General features: G+C 49.6%; 4 protein-coding genes across 11 annotated transcripts in view; 2 read left to right on the top strand and 2 right to left on the bottom strand.

Moving 5' to 3' along the window:
- LOC135911132 (nucleolar protein dao-5-like) overlaps positions 1–19,640 on the top strand; it is a 282,911-nt gene that overhangs the window by 65,269 nt on the left and 198,002 nt on the right. For 7 of the 8 annotated variants that reach the window (XM_065443271.2, XM_065443270.1, XM_065443267.2 and 4 more), the window contains one exon: positions 10,940–11,093. The exons of the other annotated variant lie outside the window; for it this stretch is intronic. The gene's annotated coding sequence lies outside the window, so the exon portion shown is untranslated. The remainder of the gene's footprint in view (positions 1–10,939; positions 11,094–19,640) is intronic. 8 annotated transcript variants of the gene reach the window in all.
- Positions 12,155–14,713, top strand: LOC135911081 (uncharacterized). The gene is made up of 3 exons (XM_065443179.1): positions 12,155–12,466; positions 13,345–13,641; positions 13,766–14,713. Exons 1-3 carry the CDS (start codon positions 12,155–12,157, stop codon positions 14,711–14,713), a joined length of 1,557 nt encoding a protein of 518 aa, XP_065299251.1.
- LOC139049810 (uncharacterized) lies at positions 14,666–15,432 on the bottom strand (the record flags this gene model as incomplete). The annotated part of the gene is made up of 1 exon (XM_070525616.1): positions 14,666–15,432. A coding segment is annotated over one exon (669 nt), but the record flags the coding sequence as incomplete, so codon positions are not given.
- Positions 15,431–17,454, bottom strand: LOC135911088 (uncharacterized). The gene is made up of 5 exons (XM_065443184.2): positions 17,101–17,454; positions 16,876–16,975; positions 16,557–16,735; positions 15,524–15,851; positions 15,431–15,455 (listed from the first exon to the last, which is right to left on the bottom strand). Exons 1-5 carry the CDS (start codon positions 17,204–17,206, stop codon positions 15,431–15,433), a joined length of 738 nt encoding a protein of 245 aa, XP_065299256.1. The 5' UTR covers positions 17,207–17,454.

The following is a 19,640-nucleotide window of genomic DNA, read 5'->3' as shown; positions in this document are numbered from 1 at the left end:
CGCAGTACGCCAGCGGGCGCACTTCAAATTCACGACGTACGCAGCCACCATATTTGTTTCCTGCTGCCGTTACGTGCGCCGGCATTGTACTCGCAGCTCTTATCACGGTGTTCGACGGAATTTTCCTTTTCGTAAGCACACAGTGCTAAACTAAGTCGTCAGCACAGGCCGTATATGCGGCACCACTGAGATCAAGATACAGCTCTTTTCTGCACACATCTTTATACAGCTGAGCACACATCCGCGTACGAGATATATAGGCGAGAAGTAGCTGCACGTGGGCCATGTTCGCGACTCGTTTAAGGAACAGGTGGGATATTTACGGCCGAGGAAGTTGTTCCGTACCTTACGCGGCAGATGATTTCTCTTATTTTTCTCGCATCTCGCTTCACACGCCGAGGTACCTCCCACTATTGGCACGTAAGCACGCGCACGTAGTCAGTGATTTAAGGCACAGCTAAAGTCGCTGTGTACACGGAACCTTGCAAACCGCCGCGAAGCTAAGCTGTTTCTGACGAGATGCAGATTCCGCTGCTGATTTGAGCTCGCTCGGTATTGTAGAATCGGCGATTGAGCGCCGTATACTGGCCTCATCACGCCCTCTTCCTCTACGGAGCCACTTATTTCTTTTTTTTTTTTACGCCTCATAGCATAGGCGATCGAAATAGAGGCTTCATGGCAGGACGTATAAGGCTTACAACGAGGCGTTCACACATTGACAAGCGACACCACCCAAAAGCCTTTTACATTGCAGGAGAAAAAGAAAGATTGCACTCTGCGTTTTCACTGCGCCCAGGCGTCTATAGTCGGGTGATTTGCTCGCACTACCGAAAGAACACCGAGCTTCTAAACCGAGTCCAATTACGCAGCTCTCTGCTTTTGCATCCATGGGCAACGCACCTTTCCTAGAGTCGCACCCATAAGTTGCGCTTCGCCTTGCTAATGGATGACTTACCCAAGGGAGAAAACGAAAAAAGAACAGGCTACCGCTGGAATGAGTGAAAACAGCTTGATGAGCGGTATTGATGGTACAAGCCTCGGTAGCCGCAATAGTGATTACAGGATTAATGAAGGCGACGCGGCGGCGAAGTTTGAATTACTCTGCACAGCGGCACACCTTCGGAGGCCAGATATATGGCGGGCGTATATGCGGGCGTTCGTGCTTTATGGGCAGCCCGGGCGTCAAATGCTTACGCGCACTTTCGTTTTCCTCGAACACGAAAGGAAAAAAAAAAAAAAAGAACGGCGCCGTGGCTCCCAATGAGGCATATCTCGTAGCGTATCGCTATAAGCGTGCAGCGTCCTGGAAAGGCGTCCGCCGGCCGAAAAAGTAATGGTGTGTTAGTCCGCCGCACTTGCACATCCAGCGCCACGATTTCTACTGTTGACTTGGGCAAGCAGACGGCGTTTCAAGACGTTTTTCGCATTGAAGCATCGTCTTCTAAGCGCTTGGACAAAGCTCGTTCACCAATGCGTGCTTCGAGCCACAAGGAATACGGAGTCGAGACGCTGTGGGTACGTGACACAATGTAGCATGGCATCTGAGTCCGTCCGCCGAAACATGCAACATCAGCGGCTGTGTCGTCGGTCCGCAAGAACAGTTAAGCAGATGTCACTGCGAGATACACATTGTGCCGTTAAAGTGATGACATCAGCCGTGCATTAACGGCTGTCCACTGTCAAGACCAACTGGTATACGCTTTGCATATTATATATATTTCGCGAACTGCGCTGACCAGACCTCGGAACGCCCTCATGGTTTTCGCAGTGCTGCACAGTTTTAGCGATACAAAGGACACTTCATCGCGGAGCGTCCCCGTCGACAATGAGAGAAGGGAGATGGTGCCATCGATCATCAAGGCGAGGCAAGGCGAGGCGTACAGTCAGTGCAACAACTCACGCCTCCGACGTGCTACCGAAAACGCCTTATGGCGCGCGCTCTCGGCTTTTCTCGTGGCTTCACCGTTGCTCCTTGTGAGGGGTAAGCGTGTTGTAAACGCATCCCTCCGCATACCCCCCCCCCCCTCCCCTCTCCTTCCAGCTTTGCAGTCGTCCTACCCCGTGCGCCATCTTTATATAGGCTCTTGCACGCGCGGCACCAACAATCGGGTCACGCTTCGATGACCACGTGATCGCCTGATTAGGGGCAGCCTAGCGGCCGCTTCACTTTTTGCTAACGACCCCCTAATTTCGGGGGACATCTATCACCTTCCAAGGAACGCTCCGTGTGTATGCGTATGCAGTCGAAACCCATGCATGGGCAACAAACACATGGGCACATGCTATTTATCAAGCATGTGCTGGTTAGATTGCGCACGCCAAGTGACTCCATCTCACCTGTGCAGAAGTTCTCGTCCTCTTGGTCGCAGGGTCGTTCCTTGGTTCGATGTCGGAGCGGAGACAGGCAGCGCTAGATTCGTGAACGGCTAAGTGAAAAAAAGAAAATTTTTTTTATTTCAATTTTTTGATGATCGAGATTGATTAGTGTGATGAAATGACTGAAGAAATATTTAATTTGTTAGTAGTCAGGAATGCCTCTGTGAGCAAAGAAAGTAGAAACACAAGAATGTATTTAATGCAAAACAAAAACAAAAAAAGAATAAACAAGCAATGATACGCCAGGCCGTCCAGCATCTTCAAGAAACGAGGCAGTCTACAGCTTGACTGCCGTGGCTCGATATCCTATCACACAGAGGTGGTCAAACGCAGATAATCTGCAGGCTCGCTATATGAGTGCGAATGAAGCCTGGTGCGTTAATTTCGCGAAAAGTTCGAAATGAACTGCACGTAATGGTTCACTTTACGTTATTTAGCGTCAGCATTTGCGTACTGCGCTGGCCTTGCTCGGACAGCGAGATAAAGTTAAAAGAAAGGCAGCGAGCATACTCAGAGGATATCTCCGGTTGGCTATCCTGTACTGCAGAAAAGGGACGAGGGTATGAAAGACGCGAGAAAAATGAGGAAACGAAAGATGTGAAGAATGAATAACGCGAGACTATCTGTGTGGGCACTGGCACACAGTCTGTCATGTTGCCACATATAGTCCCACACAGTAATACCTAAGGTGTCGTCAATTGCCGTCAAACATGTCGTGTTTAGTACGAGTTGTTCGTGTACGTGTTTATGCCATATTTTCGGTGTTTTCCGTTACAGAATTCGAACCGTATACTGAGGTAAATGTCGCTGTACATTACAAGTTCTGCTCATTCTTTAAATGTAAATTGATGAAATTTGATGGCGTTGATGATGCGAATTTTAGGGAATTCTAATTTTCTAAGAGCAGAGTGTTGGTGCATCAACAGTGACGCGTGTCCCTCGCTCAACTGCGTGCAAACAGGTATGGCCACACTCGCAGCAACGTACGTTGGAGCTTATGTCGCTTCAACTTCAACGTTACTTCAGTGCAACGATTAGCGATACCGCTGCGTCGACGACAAGAGGGGAGCGTGAGAACCAGAGGATGTCAAGAGTTTGTGCCACGTCAGTGCAACATCGAACAGCGTTGCTTAAGAAGAAGAAACCGATCTGGGATTTGGTTGGAGAAGTAAGCAATCTTGCCAAGGAGGAAATCGGGATTCATAGTGGAAGAAAAAATAACTCTTGACACCAAAGAAGACGACGGCGTGTAAAAGAGTGTCACCACTGCAATGTACCCGTTCACGTGGCCCAGCAGCTCCGATAATGCAACCGAAGGAATGTTTAGTTTTTAAGCTGCGTATTTCTCGTAACGGTGGTTCGTTGGCTTAGAGAATTATGTGCAATATGTGCGTACGTTTTTCGGGTCAATAACGGATCATCACTTCGTGCGTGATTCGGACATACCTTTCGAAACACTCGTTCTCGGACTGCGGCGTGCCACTCCTTCTACGCATAACAGCTCCATATGTCAGCGTTCCTATCGACGCATGCACGTGCTCGTTCACAGTGACACGCGTTGTTCAACCGCGTCGAGCCGATAAGGAAGGGAACCGCTGGGAACGCCTTGGTCGCGTTTAGAGCTTTCCTATATAAGCCGGCCGCAGCTCAAGCCGGCGCAGCAGTCATCGCTGACGTCGGGCATATCGCGCGGCATTTTCGCCAACTCGGCCGGCCGGCCCACTCTATCTGTGTCACGGGCTCTCTCTTGACATTTATCCGAGTGCGCGGCATGCCTGCCTCGGAGGTGCCCCTCCGCGATTGGGGTTATTATTGGCCGACGCGCGCGAGGCCCTCGTGGAGCGTCGGCCCCGCGCGAGCGAGCGGCGAAGAGCCGTAATTTGAAGCCACTCCGTGCGCGCGCGCGCCTTCGCTCGCGCTGGCAAGTACGGTACCCTTCTTCGGCCCCCTTTCCCCGAAGCCTTCTCCCCCCTTTCGCATTCATACCAGAACAACACGGTCGCTATGTACTACACATGTCTGCGTAAACGTGCACCCTTCTTACATGCACGTCCCAATCCATAGCGCGCGGGACGCTCCTGTGGTTCTGGGGCTTTTTTTGCTTGCATACGCGGCCCCGGTGGCGCGTGTATTTGTTCGTGCAGAGGCTCCCGCTGCTGGGCCGTGGCATTCCTTTCGCAAGCCTTCCCGCCCCCCTTCACCGGCGTACGTATGTACGCGAAGCGCTCCGTACAAGCTACAGTGCTGTGTACGACGTTGAGCGGTTCTCATCTCCTACAATACGACGTCATATCGGAGTTCGCAGTTAATGGCCAACCGCCTCCCCTAGGGTCAAAGGCCCGCGCGTGTACACACGAACGCGGACCTGCGCGGTTGCCTGCGATCGCTGCGTCCGCCGCTGACCGCTCCGAGCGACTGGTGGAAGGCGCTTTCCTTTCGGCTTAGCTGCGTTGAAAACCGACCGTCTTTTCATCTATCTCGCTCCTTTCATCTCTGGTCTCGTTGTACGCTTCATCCTTCGCGAGATCCCACGGCGGCCCGCAAGGTTTGCGGCACGTTTTCCCTTCGAGAGGCGGCGTTTCTTGGCCCTTCTTGCGTTTTCCACGAGCTTGACCGCACTGACTGCCAGAGTCGCCGACAGAAGATGCTGAGCTACGGAAAGCTTCCCACCCGCCGTATTGCGAAGAAATGGTGGGCGGGTTTGAAGACGTCGTATAAGGAATTCTGGAACGAGGGGTCCTAGCTTTCCTGGGTTCGACCGCGCCGATGTACTTTTAGGGTCCCTGAAAGCGCGCTTGCGATAGGCGGAGGAGATGTAGCTTATTACACATCGTTTCCAACCCGAGAACGACGCGTTCCTTCTTTGAGGGTTCGATCGACAAAAGATGGCCGCCCGCCCGAAGCGGCTCTCTGGGAAAATGACGGGGGCTGGTCCCGGACATTCCCAAGAACAAGAACAGTTTATTGCGTGCTTCTAAGCGGCTGAAAATGTGGGTCTTTTATATATGTGTTTTCAATATTCGCGATCCGTCATCATATCATCTTTATAAATACGTTGTAATGTGTGCTTTGCATTTGTTGCTTATCGCGATCCTAATTTTCTTGCTTGCGGTTGCATTTCTGCAGCAAGCGTAGTTAATGGTATCGACGTCTGGTGGGCGCATGTCTATTTTTTCAGCGCTATAGGCTGCGGGCCTGTAAACTTCTTCAAATAGAGACATCATTAACCCCGTGGCCGAATTGTGGAAGCCGGCGTCCGCATCGTCTGCAAGTAGCACGCTTTTCATCGAGGTCTCTCAATATTCATGAGCTTGCAGAAGTGGGTTCACAGGTCGAGTCCAGTGTAAGCTCAGTCCAGAATCGATTATAGGTTGTTTTAGTGCTCGAAGCGGAGGTTGCGAAACGCACGCGAATAGAGGGATTCAGCGAATGACGTCTGGCTGCCGCTCAAGGTCTGGTAGCACAGAAGCACAAAGCGTCGAAAACTGTCGAAAGTGCACCGCGACACGATCATTAGGTACACGTCCTAACTGGGTAGATTACGCGGGCTTGTGCCTGAGTTATTGTCCGCACGCCAGAGCCTCAGTTGCGCGCATAACCGAGGCGCACTTACCACGTATTTGACCGGAGAGTGGGCAAGCTGGTCACGTGGCCTAAAGCGTTCTTCGATGACGGAATGATTGCCGCGTCTGCCGAACACGCTGTTCCTGCCCGCTCCATTCTCGCGAGCTCACTCGCGCCTGTCGAGGCATGGTGCGCGAATTCGAGAGAGCACACATTAATGTTCTCAGGGGTCTCTATGTTTCGTTTTCAAAGCGATCGTATACTGAGGCTGATGAGCTTGCTTCATTGCTTCATTCGGTGTTGCCTCATCCGGTGCCTGATAACTCGCTGCTTTAGTAGCGTTTTATTGTATACCTCTACCGTCCAAAGAAATTTTCGTGACCGAGTCAAAGATACTCGGACCGTGGCCACACCCGTCACTGGCTCGAAAAGCGATTCGTGCACTAGTGCAGTAATTGAAGTGCACCGGCTTAAGAGACCGGCTTGTGTATGGTGTCCCTCCCCCACGTACTCAGTGCTTACTCTCTCCATTTCTTCCTCTTTCCATTTCCCTTTCCCCCACCCCCAGTGTAGGGTAGCAAACCAGATGCTGTTCTGGTTGACCTTCCTGCCTTTCCCTTCCTTGTTCTCTCTCTCTCTCTCTCTCGTGTCTTTGTAAGCAAAAAAACTCCATACGTAGGCTGATCCCGGAGATAGTGCAATGCGGGTCGCGCTTTTACAACTGCTAGTAGGTACAGCGGGGCGTGGTGCTTTTGACGGCGCTCGACGTTTCTGCGCAGGCGCGAGTAAGAGCGGGTGCGAGAGAGAAAATCTGGGGGCCTTTGCACCTTGACTGTGTGACTTTGCCTAGGCACAACGGAGGAGGTTTCTTAACGCGTTGTATGCGTTTGTCCCCTAGGCATGCCGGCGTGGCGGAGTGCTGTGCAGTTTATTTACGTTCCGCCGCTGGCTGCCAGCGCGGTGAGGCAGTGGACACCGACGCCCCATTTGGTGACCGCTGAGTCTGAAACGGCAAGGTTTTGACTGGTGCTGTATAAGACGCGGATCGCTTTTTTCGTCGCGAAGATAGATTGGATTTTTTACAAGCACTGCTCCAGGAAGGCACATGTAACCGGCAAACGGAGGCCTCAGGAGAGCACCTGATGTTACAATAAAGCAGGCGGCGCAGGATCTCCGGGGCACCCAAGCGGTAGCGGGGGGATCAAAACTGGAAGCAGGGCGGCGCGTGAGTTGGGGCCGCGCAGGCCTCTGCGAGCCCCAACCCACGGATCAGTCCGGGTTCTATCTTTGATGTCCCCGTTGCGGCTTTGGTGTCCTGGAGGCGCCACAAATAATGTGAAATAATGACACGTTCTTTTAATTAGTCAAAAAACACGATTGCATAAATATAATTGCGTCGAACAATCAACTTGCGATGCTAAGTTCAGCACTACCGCGCCCTGCTACTTCTGCCGGCATGCCTGGGGACAAGCGCATACAACGCGCGCTAAGAGACTACTCCGTAGTGCCTAGAAGGGTCGGATATTCAAGGAGCAAACGTCCCCACATTTCCTCTCTCCCACCGGCTTTTACTCGCGCCTGCGCGCAAACGTCCGTCTTCTCCGCAAGTGCCACGCCCTGCTGTACCTACTAGCAATTGCAAATACGCTGCCGGGCCGACCCGCGGTGGAGGTGAAGCAGGCGTTAAGCATTCCCCATACGTGGGCCGATCCTGAAGATAGTGCAATGCCGGCCCGACCCGCGGCGGAGGTGAAGCAGGCGTTAAGCACTCCCCATACGAGGGCCGATCCCGATGATAGTGCAATGCCGGGCCGACCCGCGGCGGAGGTGCAGTTCGCCATTAAGGGGCCCACATACACAGCTTCGCTGGTCATCCTTCTTCACAGAGCGGAAGGGCACTGAGCTCTCTCTCTCTCTCTTCCTTGTTTTCTTTTTCTTTTATTCATTTATATTTTTTTCGACGTTGGTCGTCTTTCTTGCTTCCCGCCTTTTTCTTGTGTACATTTCCTTTCCTCGAATAAAACCACCATGGAGCCGATATAGTCAGCGGCCGCGTACTGTCCTCGTAGTCCTGTGGTCCGCGCTGTTTGTTCACTATACCTTGTTGTAGCCCTCGCGTGAATGGCATTGGGTGCGCTGCCTGTGTGCGGAAAATGTGGAGAGAAAACGAAACTTTAGGGGGGAGGGGATGCATTGTGGTGCCGCTGCCGGGCTCGAACCCACCCGCGGCGGTGCCCGAGTGATTACGGCGTTCGGCTGCTAACCGCGAGGTCGCGGGTTCGATTACCTGTTGTGGTGGCCGTATTTCGATGAGGGCGAAGTGCGTGTACTCAAGTTTCGTTTCATGTTTAAGCACACCTGATAGTCAAAATTAATCCGGAGCCCTCCACTGCGACGTCTCGCATGGACTCAATGTTGATTTGGGACGTTAAGATCAATCAATCAATAATAAATAAATAAATCTGTAGCGGCTGCAGTATAGTCAAGGCATCACCATTGTTGTGGCAGCTGAGACGCGTGGGTTCGAGCAGCGTGCGCTCGCGCGGCCCGTCTCAAACCGGTGCCATTACTAGCTATGCTTTGTAAACAGCTTCTACGTTAGCTGTATGCACCAGCCTCTCTGGGCAGTAAATACAACTACCTGCTTTGTTGCGACATAAGCTTTTACTAGGATCTTTGTAAACATTCGGATAAAGCGTCATCATCATCAGCCTATATTATGTCCACTGTAGGACGGAGGCCTCTCCCTGTGATCTCCAATTACTCTTGTTTTGCGCCAACGGATTCCAACTAGCACCTGCGAATTTCCTAATTTCATCGCACCACCCAGTCTCCTGCCTTCTTCTTCTGCGCTTTTCTTCTCTTGGTACCCATTCTGTAACCCTAATGGTCCAACCGTTATCTAATCTGCGCATTACATCACCTGCCCAGCACCATTTCTTTCTCTTAATGTCAATTACAATATCGTCTTACCCGTTTGCTCTCTGATCCAAACCGTTCTCTTTCTGTCTCTTAAAGTTATGCCTAGCATTCTTCGTTCCACCGCTCTTTGCGCGATCCTTAACTTGTTCTCGAGCTTCTTTGTCAGTCTCCAAGTGTCTGCCCCATATGTCAGCACCGCTAAAATGCACAGATTGTATACCTTCCTTCTCAATGATAATGGTAAACTTCCAGTCAGGAGCTGACAATCTCTGCCGTATGCGATCCAACCCATTTTTATTGTATGGATTTCCTTCTCATGACCAGGGTTCCCTGTGATTAAATGACCTCGGTAAACGTACTCCTTCACAGACTCTAGAGGCTGACTGGCGATCGTGAACTCTTGCTCCCATGCCCGGTTATTCATCATTATCTCTGCCTTCTGCAAGTTAATCTTCAACCCCATTCTTACACTCTCTCTGTAGAGGTCCTCCATCATTTGTTGTAACTCGTCTCCAGTGTTGCTGAACAGGGCAATGTCATCGGCAAACCGAAGGTTGCTGAGGTATTCGCCGTCGATCCTTACTCCTAAGCCTTCCTAGTTTTATAGTTTGAATATTTCTTCCAAGCAAGCAGTGAATAGCATTGGAGAGATTGTGTCTCCTTGTCTGACCCCTTTCTTTATTGGTATCTTCCCACTTTTCTTCTGCAGAATTAAGGTAGCTGTGGAATGTCTGTCGATATTTTCCTAGACATTTACGTAGGTGGTCTGTACTCCTTGATTACGTAATGCGTCTATGACTGCTGGTATCTCTGCGGAATCAAATGCCTATTCGTAATCTATGAAAGCCATAAAGAAGCTGATTGCACTCTGCGGATTTCTCGATTACTTGATTAATGACATGGCTGTGATCCATTGTACAGTATCCCTTCCTGAAGCCAGCGTGTTCTCTTGCTTGGCTGAAGTCCAGCGTAGCCCTTATTCTATTGGAAATTATCTTGGTGAATATTTTATGTAATGCTGGGAGCAAGCTCTCGGGCTAGGTGAATCCTAGCCCTCACTAACCTATGATCACTGCACTTTACCTTACCTATCACTTCTACATCCTGCACTATGCTGGGATCAGCAGAAAGTATGAAGTCAATTTCATTTCTTGTTCCACCATTAGGGCTTTTCCAGGTCCACATTCTGTTGCTACGCTTCTTGAAAAAAATGTTCATTATTCGAGGCTTATTCCTTCCAGCGAATTCTACCAGCATCTCTCCTCTAGCGTTTCTATATATAGTTGCCGATTTCCTGTTCACCCGCCTGCCTTTTCCCCACTTTTTCATTAAAATCACCCATTGTTACTGTATACCGAGTTTGCACTTTTCTGATCGCTAATTCAACATCTTCATAAAACTACTCTACTACCTCATCGTCGTGACTGGATGTTGGAGCGTAGGCCTGCACTACATTTTTAATCTTACCTCTTATTGAGTTTGATTACGTTTTCTGCTACCCTCTCAATAATGCTGTAGAACTTCATCGGAGGTCTATTACTTCTCTTTCGTTTATTTGATTTAAAAAAGAAAACACCGATGTAGTGCAAATATTCGCCAGTCAAACAGCGGTCAGTGTCGCCTTCAAACATCGACTTCTGCGTCTTCGCGCCAACACCACCTTTTCCCGCCCAAACGAAAACGCGCGGTGTCTTCTTTCTCCCTCTAAAAAACCGACACAGCTGGCGCGGTCAACGAGTTCAAGGACACGCGTAACGCTGCCGCAAGCAGCGCCTTCCTATATCATGTCTTCGTCTGACTAGCGAGCGGGCAGATCTCGTGGTTCAAATTAACCAATAAGACAACACCTGCACACGGCACTAAGAGCCAGGCCGACGACCTCGCGCGCACCCAGTGCTCGCAGTAGCGGCGGAGACGGCGGGCTTGGTGGTTGTCACCCCCCATCCCTCCTTTTGTGACTATGGTCTCCTGGGGGGGGAAGCGTAACGTATTTCCTGCGCAACTGTTGCGTCATGTTCTGTTGTCGCGCACCGGTTGGATATTTCGACAAAACAAGCTGCTTTTTGTTCTTCGGTAGCTTACAAGTTGATGTGCCACAAGACTCTGGGTTCCTTGAGGTGTTCGTCGATGAAACTGGGGGTATGTTGTGCGGACAGTTGGGACGGCTGCCTGGGGAAAATAAGAAACACGGTTCGCCTCTACCAACCTTGAGAACGCCAGGACTTCTAAATGTGAGTACATATGAAACTAATATGTAAGTACATTGCTCTATTTATTGCCTGTCCGAGTTTCATTATAAAAAGCATAATGTTGAGTGCATAAATAAAAAGAAAGTTGCGGCTTTGTCATTTTTCCGAATTCGCGCCCACTTCGTGCTTCTTGTATACATGAAGCGGGTATTGTAGCGGTTTTCATGATTATGCACGGCCTTGGCGAACATAAAGAATAAGAGCGTGTTCATATGATAAACTGACGCTTGTCGCCGTAGCCATTACGCCCGCGAACTCGAGCGTGAAGCGGGAAGGGATGAGACAGGGAGCTCCGAAGTCTCCCTCCCCGCCGCCATTTTTTGCCGGTTTCTTGTAGAGGGTAGCCATATTGTGATCTGCTGCCAAAGGATGCTTTGGAGCAGCTGTTTCGAGTAGCTGTTCTTCAGCCTTCCCGCCTTTCTTAAATATTTATTTTCGCATTGTTAAGCGACAGCTATTTATTTATTTATTTATCTATTATGTATTTATTATTTTTTGCTTATTTATTTGATGTGCGCCAGAAGTGCAGGCAATACCGAAAGGGTGAGCTCGTTCGCGTTTTACAACAACGCGCTGCGTTCTGCGTTTATACTCTGTCAGCTGTCACTCGCTAGATTTTGCTGAAATTTGCTGACGTCTCTTGTACGTTGCGCTTGACTATTTCAGCAATAGCCGCGATATTGGCCAGACATATCTCTCGTTATATGTTAGTGAAATGCGCTGGCGTATGCTGTACGTAACATGGGCATTTTACGGGTTTTACTTTCCTTACACTACGTATAAGTTGAAACCATACTTGCTTATTTCATTTTGGACTGCTCTGCGAGGGCATGCGTCTTCAAAAGGAGGTATTCATGTGACGTCATCCGCAAGGGGCGCTAGCGCCCGGCGCGGCGGTCGCCATACTCGTGGTCGAAAGCGCGGGAGCCGCAGTACGACTAGCACCAGTGCGCTAGGCTGTGCGTGCTGTTTTGATCGTTTTTTGCCAGTGGACGGCGAATTGAGGTGTTCGGAAGATTTGCTTCCATCGTGGTTCGCTCAGTATGCGGTTAAGCGCGTACGCACGTGGACTGAAAGAGCCTGAAAAGTCGCGCTATGAAGAAAAGGTGCGCCTGTGCGGCGGTGTTGACCCCCTTGACTTGAACGAAGCAGAAGTGAAGTGCGACGTTAACCTTTTGCCACGTGTGGATTTCACAGACATTAAGGATTACCTCGTCCATGCAACGAGCTTCATAACTCGAGAGCAGCTGAAATCGTACAAGGCTCTGGAAGCTCACAATTATCTGACCAGCGGTTGGGTGCAGGAGCCGCGTCTCAAAGCTCTCGCCGACAGCCGAGTGGTCATCGTTGGCAGGGTAAGCTCATTTGTTTTCTTGTAACACCGTGAAGTGTTATGTATTGAAGTGGTGGCGTGATGTCGAGCGCTGATGTGTTTCGAAATCGTCGCGTTATCAGAACGATTTCATTACTCTGCGTAGCGTCATCGGCAGCAGCGCAAATGTGCGCACTGTTCGATCAAAAATGTGCAATCTCTTCGCATTTCTTCGCTGATTTAAGCTCGCTGTGTACCGCAGCGATCGCGCATTGTCGAGAACTGATGTAGTTTTTTTTTTTTCAATTTTCTCGTTACACAAGCGACTTTTGACTGAGGATAGGCAGCGGCGTAAATGTGTCGATTGTTCGATCGCAAAACGAGCAATCTCTAATAATAAGCTCTAAATGCCGAGACGCTAATATTCATGCATTATGCCAACATGTTCGTTTTAGCATTCCTGATGCATGCGTGTGTACTGTGGGTTTGCTAATGCTCATTGGCAAACAGCCTAGTTCTGGCTGCTGCGGCACAACTGCGATGTTTGCGCGCAAACATGTTTTTTCCTGAACGAGCTCTGAGGTAACAATCCTTAAGGAAAAGCTTTCATAACTGTTGTTTTCTCACCAGCTTATGCTCACTTTAATGCAGGTTCTACACTCCCAATCACTGAGTGAGAAACCACTGCACCCCTGGCTCCTTGTGAAAGAAGATGGGCTGGTGCAAGCTGCGCACTGCACATGCAAGGCAGGCTTAGGAGAAGCCTGTTCCCACATTGGCGCTATCCTGTTCTACATACAGGCTGTCGTGCAGAGACGGGATGGACAAGCCTGCACCGATAGAGAAAATGCATGGCTGCCGCCACCTCTACGGTCCCTTGAAGCAAAGCCTGTATCAGGTGTGAGCTTTTCATCTTCAAAGATGAAGAAGAGAGTAATGGACGGTGAAACACCATGTCGCGGGAAACTGCGCCGGGTGAATGTGCAACCTACCACAGATGAAAAGTGGTCGGAATTTTTATCAGCGTGCCACCAAAGTGGGAGCAGACCAGCACCGTTATCCCTGGAACCAAAATATGCTCATCACTTCATCCCTGCTGCGACGAAATTTCCAAGTGCCATCCTGACCAACATGCAGCAAAATGATCAACCCACCACATGGAGTTCCGTAATGGAGCGATGCTCCCAGCTGGCTGAAAGTCTCACAGTTGAGCCACAGGTAAAGTATGACTATTCATAGTACTTCTATTTGCTATCTAGCATTTCATGCTTGGTTAATAAAGAATAATAGAAAAAAAGCAAATGAGTGTGCATAACCTGTAATAATTTGTTGTATGGTGCAGGTTGCAGAGCTCATCGAGGAAAGCACAAGGGAGCAGGCAAAATGCACAAAATGGTTTGCATTCAGGACGGGCCGCATCACTGCATCTATTGCAAAGGCAGTATGCCGAACATCGTTGAGTGATCCTGCAATGTCACTTCTCAGAAAAATTTGTTATCCTGAAAGTACACAGTTTTGGTCACCACAGACTGCTTGGGGAAAAGAACATGAAGCAAAGGCGAGAGATGCCTACAAGGCTATGTCACAGGACATACATATGAATTTTGTCTGCAAGGATTCTGGTCTTCAAATCTCCACCGAGCTGCCATTTCTGGCTGCCTCTCCTGATGGCATTATAAGTTGCACCTGCTGCAAAAAAGGAGTCCTAGAAATAAAATGTCCATTTAACGGCAGAGACGATCATGCACGGGTGCTTGCTACACAAGAGAGCTCCTGTATAACTGTTGTGGATGGGGCTGTGAAGCTCAAGCAGCACCATCCCTATTATTACCAAATACAAATGCAGATGTTTGTGTGTGACGTGAAGTACTGCGACTTCGTATTGTGGACTTTGAAAGATTTTATTGCAATCAGAGTGTACAAGGATGCACAGTTTTGTGCCAACATGGTGAAGCGCTGTGAAGAATATTTCAAGTTGATCCTTATGCCTGAACTTTGCTTCAATTACTGGACCGGCAGGTGCAGTGGCAATCTGCTAGAAACTCCTGAAGACTGCGAGACCTCGCAAGAGGAAGTGTATTGCTTGTGCCAAGGACCAGAGTCGGGCAAAATTGTCATGTGCGAGAGTGCTGCTTGCAAGTATGTGTGGTTTCACTTCAAATGTGTGAACTTGAAAAAAGCACCTAGAGGAAGTTGGTTCTGCTGCGAGTGTAAAGAAAAACACAAAAAAAGATTAGCATGTTTCATGTACAGAACTGTTCTTTATTTTTCCTCACAAGAGTTGTTTTAAGCAATAAACATTTGCAAAAGCTGAATCATCTGCTTTGTCTATCTCTGGGGTCAACCGAATGGAACAGTGGAGTTACTCAAATTGCATAGTGCCGAACAAACAAAGACTATCTTGTCGAGCACAGTGGGTCCATTCTCTTCTGATGCAAGCATCTCCACAGGAAGTGTGTACTTGAGTATTCGGTATTTATTGCGGAGCAGTCCAATCACTCTCTCAACATGAATCCGGACATTTGCAAGCTTTCGCGTCTTTTCTACTTCACAGGCTGAAAGTTGGGGCTTGCCTTTGGTGAAGGCAGGAATTGCAAGCTTTGCACAATGAAGTCCAACACTGTCGCCAATAGTGAAGCCTCTATCTGCCAAAACATAGTCCCCAGGCTGGAGATTATTCAGCACGCCACACTTCTCTGTAATGACCTTGTCACTCGAGCGTCCACCCCGCCCACGAGAAATAAATGTAATAACGCCCTGTGGAGCGATGCCGATTAGATACTTGACTGTATTGTGATGCTTATAGTTTGACCATGTGTGCGATCTAGGCAGGAAAGACGAAGGTCGCTCTATAAACAACTCAAAACAGTCGAGTATTACAGCTAGTCGTGTCCCGAAGCACTGCCGAAATGCCATAGGCATTGTTCGCTGCAACTCTTCAGGTTCTGGCCACTTCACAGCACGGGAGAGGCGGACAAAGGCCACATCAATCCACTTGTTGACAACCCTAGACGCACTGGGATACATTGAACCTGCAGGTGACAACAGATATTGTAAACACAATGCAACACTTATCAAGCCAATGTACAAAAGCGAGTACCTGTATGCCAAGTCCTGCAATGGCACATTCAAGCGAAGGCGGATGAGGAATATGAGCATCTCCTGGAAGAAGGTTAGACTGTTTCGGTTTGTACGTGCCATTCCTTCCTTCAGCACTTCAAGAAGGGCCATCAAAAGACTGAAATTTGACAATCCTGTGTAAAACTGCAACATGTCTTCGTTTTCTCTCAGGCACTCTTCAGTCAGCATTTGCTTGTTCAGTTTGTTTCGCACTTCTCCGACCTCTGAGAGCAGGTGCCGATTCTCGTTCTCAAGATGCTCAATTTGCTCCATTGTCAAGTCAGTAACATGTGAAAAGTCAGCCTTCCCTGAAAAGATGCAGCAAACAATGCGCAACCTGCCTATCAATGCTTAGTCCAAAAATGGCTGTGGCTTAGGTAAGGTTAAGCCCAGGATGCGAAGCATACTAGCCTTTATTTTAGTTGTTGAACCACTGTTTAGCTTGGTGAACTGCTGTTGCTTGGCTATATTTGGTTCGGCTAGACGAAGAAACAACTCATGCGTTACTCTGCTTCGCCTTGGACGCCCCGCATCGGACGCGGTGAGCGTCGAGCAACGCAGCGTTCGGCGCGGCAACGAAATGTGCGCCTGAGCAAGCGACGCACGCCTGAGCCTTAGAAACAGCTCGTTTCTAAGGCAACACCACATTCACTAGAGGCGCTTTTGTACCGCTTTGAAGCATCGTACTCGTAGCTCAGTGGTAGCGTCTCCGTCTCACACTCCGGAGACCCTGGTTCGATTCCCACCCAGCCCATCTTGCAAGAGTTGAGCCAAAGCCACTTCTCCTCTGTCGTGACGTCACGGTGTCACGTGGTATTTAAGGCGACACCGCCGCGCCTGAGGAGCTGGGTTGAGCCCTCGTAATATGCTTCGCATAAAAGAGATCAGTCTAGCACGATAGTTCAAGAAATGTTTGCACTTTAATTCAAAGCCATATGAGCACTGTTACAGTACATTAAACATAAGCATAAAATCAAAAACAGTAGCAACCTTAACTCCATGTGAATATGTACCTCCATCGGTGCATTCTTGATCAGGAGTCTCCTGGATATCAGGATCATCAAAAAGCGGTTCATCGTCTTCGGAGGTCACTGGTGAATCCGGTACAGCACTGCTTCCTTCGTGTGCATTCTCATGCAGTTGCTTTAGGGGACTTCCCGATCGCTCCGCTCGGCGCCTTTTCCTCGTGTGCCTGTAAGGGAATCCTGCATTCAGCTACTTGAGAAATACAAAATCATCAAACTCCTTTAAAGTGGAGATGTCAAAAGCTTGTGAGAAGTCACCAGCAGCATTTTAAAAGGGCGGACAAGTCATAACCGCGGGCGGTCGTACCGAGATGATGAGGCGTTGCCGTTCATTTCTTTCCCGTGCCCAAGATGAAGCGAGGGCGCCCAGTCCGGATTGGACTCATCCATTAGGTATGCTGGTCGACCTGCGTGAAGTACGAGCAGTTAAATCGCTGAGAGCTATCGCCCAACCGGCCAGCAGTTGTTTACGATCACGTACCGCGGTCGCCAACAAGCGTGGTACTGAGATCTGCGAACATTTAGGGCTTACCTGAAATGAAATGCTTCCCACAGACTCTAGTGGTTCGCACTGCGGTCCATATTCTTGCGGTTAATACGAGAAAACCATTCCGCTCTCCTCCGTGTTGACACTTCATTTGTCCGTGCGCACTGATGCGCGATCACTTTTGGAATGTGAAAAAAACCAACCTCCGCCACATTTTCGTCCTTCGCACTTTTCCGCGAGTGGGCACTGCACCCATATACCGCGCAGTTCACCATAGCGCCAGGAAAAAGTACAGTTGAAAGAAAAAACACGTCCACAAGCACCAAACAGCGGCCGCCGAACATCAAACCGTGTTATGCCGGATCGCCGAACGACCACGGCTATGGCGGCCAGATGAGGCACTCGCCGGCGCCGCCTGGCGGGCCGCGCTCAGTGAATACCTCCTATAGGCTCGGGAGAAAGGCTGTTGTAGTGAGCGGCTATTTTGATAAATTTACTGACTCTAAAAAAAAAAAAATCATCGCGCAGCCTCTCCGCACAAGCTGATACGCTGATATATTACTCATTTTTTATTAAACGTTGATTAACTTATTAGTATGTTGTCTTTGGCGACTGTGGGCTTCCTCCCTCAGTGCTTTAATTTGAGGCCATGGTCGCGCCAACAGCTCTGATCGATTTTGCGTTGTGATTCTGCGAAGCATTTGCCGCGGTATGGCCAGAATCCTTTCCATGCTTTCTGGTCACGAAAACCCGCAGTCACGCTATGAGAGGGGTTCTCACGCTGCTCAGAGCTGCCGCGACGTGGCGCCACTGTACTTCAGAGGGCATCGTCCGCTTACCGAAAAGCTTTATTTTATGCACGAGCCACGCGCTCGTCCTTAGAGGTCTTGGGTCGAGCTCGTCCATAGTTGAATTAACCGAGGTCGTATTACGGGCGAAGGCTGTATACAGTGAAAGCTCATTAATTCGAACTTCAATAATTAGAATTTATGGATAATTCGAACTGTACGATTTGGTCCGGCCAAGCTCCACAGAAGTCTATGTATAAAAAAGTCCGTTAATTCGAACGCGAGAAGGTTACCTCACGGATAATTCGAACTACACTCACCTGGCACACGGCCAGAGAAAAGCACCTACTGCCTACACACAAGGCTGTATTGCCTCCGAAACGGAGAGAACGGCGAGAGAAGGCAAAATCGGAAAAAAACCTAACCGACGCGGGGTCAGCCAGAAGGCAGTGGCGGCTGCCGCCTCTCCGTTCTACGTAACCTCCAAGACTTCTTGCCCGCTGCGAATCTCGGAGGCTTTGCAAATCTTGTACAGCTGCTAATGTTGTGCGGCGATGGCACGGCAAGCGCCAAAACACAGCGAATCAAGTACGTCGCAGCTGCGCTTGCAATCAAGAACCAACGAATCAGGGCCTTCGCCACCTTCACATGTTCAGCGTCTTTGTCTCGGCAGTCTTCATCGGTTGTGCACCTCTGTTTTCAGCTTAGGAGGTATCGGCCGTCGCGAATCATTGTGATAGTGTTAAGCCTCGGCTAACGTTCGTTTCGGTGGACATCGGTGGTGTGGCACAGTCGGACCCAGAGCTTCGACTTGAAGATGGCGTGTGCCCGCGGCACACGCCATCTTCACGCCAAATTTCTGACATACCCTACTGCTTCCAAATCGCAGTGCACTGTTGCTCTCCTTCACTTTCGTTAGTTCGAACTTTCGTTAATTCGAACTGAAGCGGCTTCCCCTTGCGGTTCGAATTAACGAGCTTTTACTTATTATGCGGGTGTCGCGTCCGGACATTTTGACTCATATCAGCATTTGTTCTTGCGAGTGCGTAGCGTGGTATCGCAAGCACTTTAGGGGAGCTCCCACAACTCACGTCGTGCAGCGCTGTCAGTGTCAAATGTCAAAGAAATAGTCAGCAACGCATCATGCGTCGGGCAGCCCCGAAGCGGCCGCATGACCAGTGCACAGTACTAAGCTCACATATAGCTCAACATTTGAAAAGGCTCGGGTCTAGCGAAGGAATTTTACCAGATATATTGAACGGTTTGCTAAGTCCTGGCTATAAAGTCCGGGCAATGGGCGAAACAGACCTATGGATCTTCCGAAGGGTATGAAAACTCCCCTGTGCAGCTTCGCGGTCTTTGATGTACGATATGTGCGAATGAGTTTTTACGCGATAGCGTTAAGGAGCTCGTGTCGCAGAAAAGCCGGTGTCGGCGGCGTTGGCCGTGAGCGAAAAATTCCGGAAGGCAGTTTAAATAAAAACAACTTGCAAGGTGGGCTGGGTGGGAATCGAACCAGGGTCTCCGGAGTGTTAGACGAAGACGCTACCACTCAGTCATGAGTTCGATCGTTCAAAGCGGGACAAAAGCGCCTCTAGTGAATGCGGTGTTGCCTTAGAAACGTGCCGTAGAAAGTTATACTGCGGTGTATATCGGCAATTATGAGCATGTAAATTACAGAAGTCGCAGTTAAACGAGTAACGAAGTACGTTTCCGCTACATTTCTTCTGCGCTTGGCGCACACGCAGAGCCATCTTGCCGCAAACACAGAAGGCCCCCTCCTCGCCATGTACGGCG

Source organism: Dermacentor albipictus, chromosome 9 (genome assembly GCF_038994185.2).
Source record: "Dermacentor albipictus isolate Rhodes 1998 colony chromosome 9, USDA_Dalb.pri_finalv2, whole genome shotgun sequence".
NCBI classification, from domain to species: domain Eukaryota; kingdom Metazoa; phylum Arthropoda; class Arachnida; order Ixodida; family Ixodidae; genus Dermacentor; species Dermacentor albipictus.
Note: the sequence above shows the minus strand (reverse complement) of the source record. Positions and strands in the feature narration are given on the sequence as shown.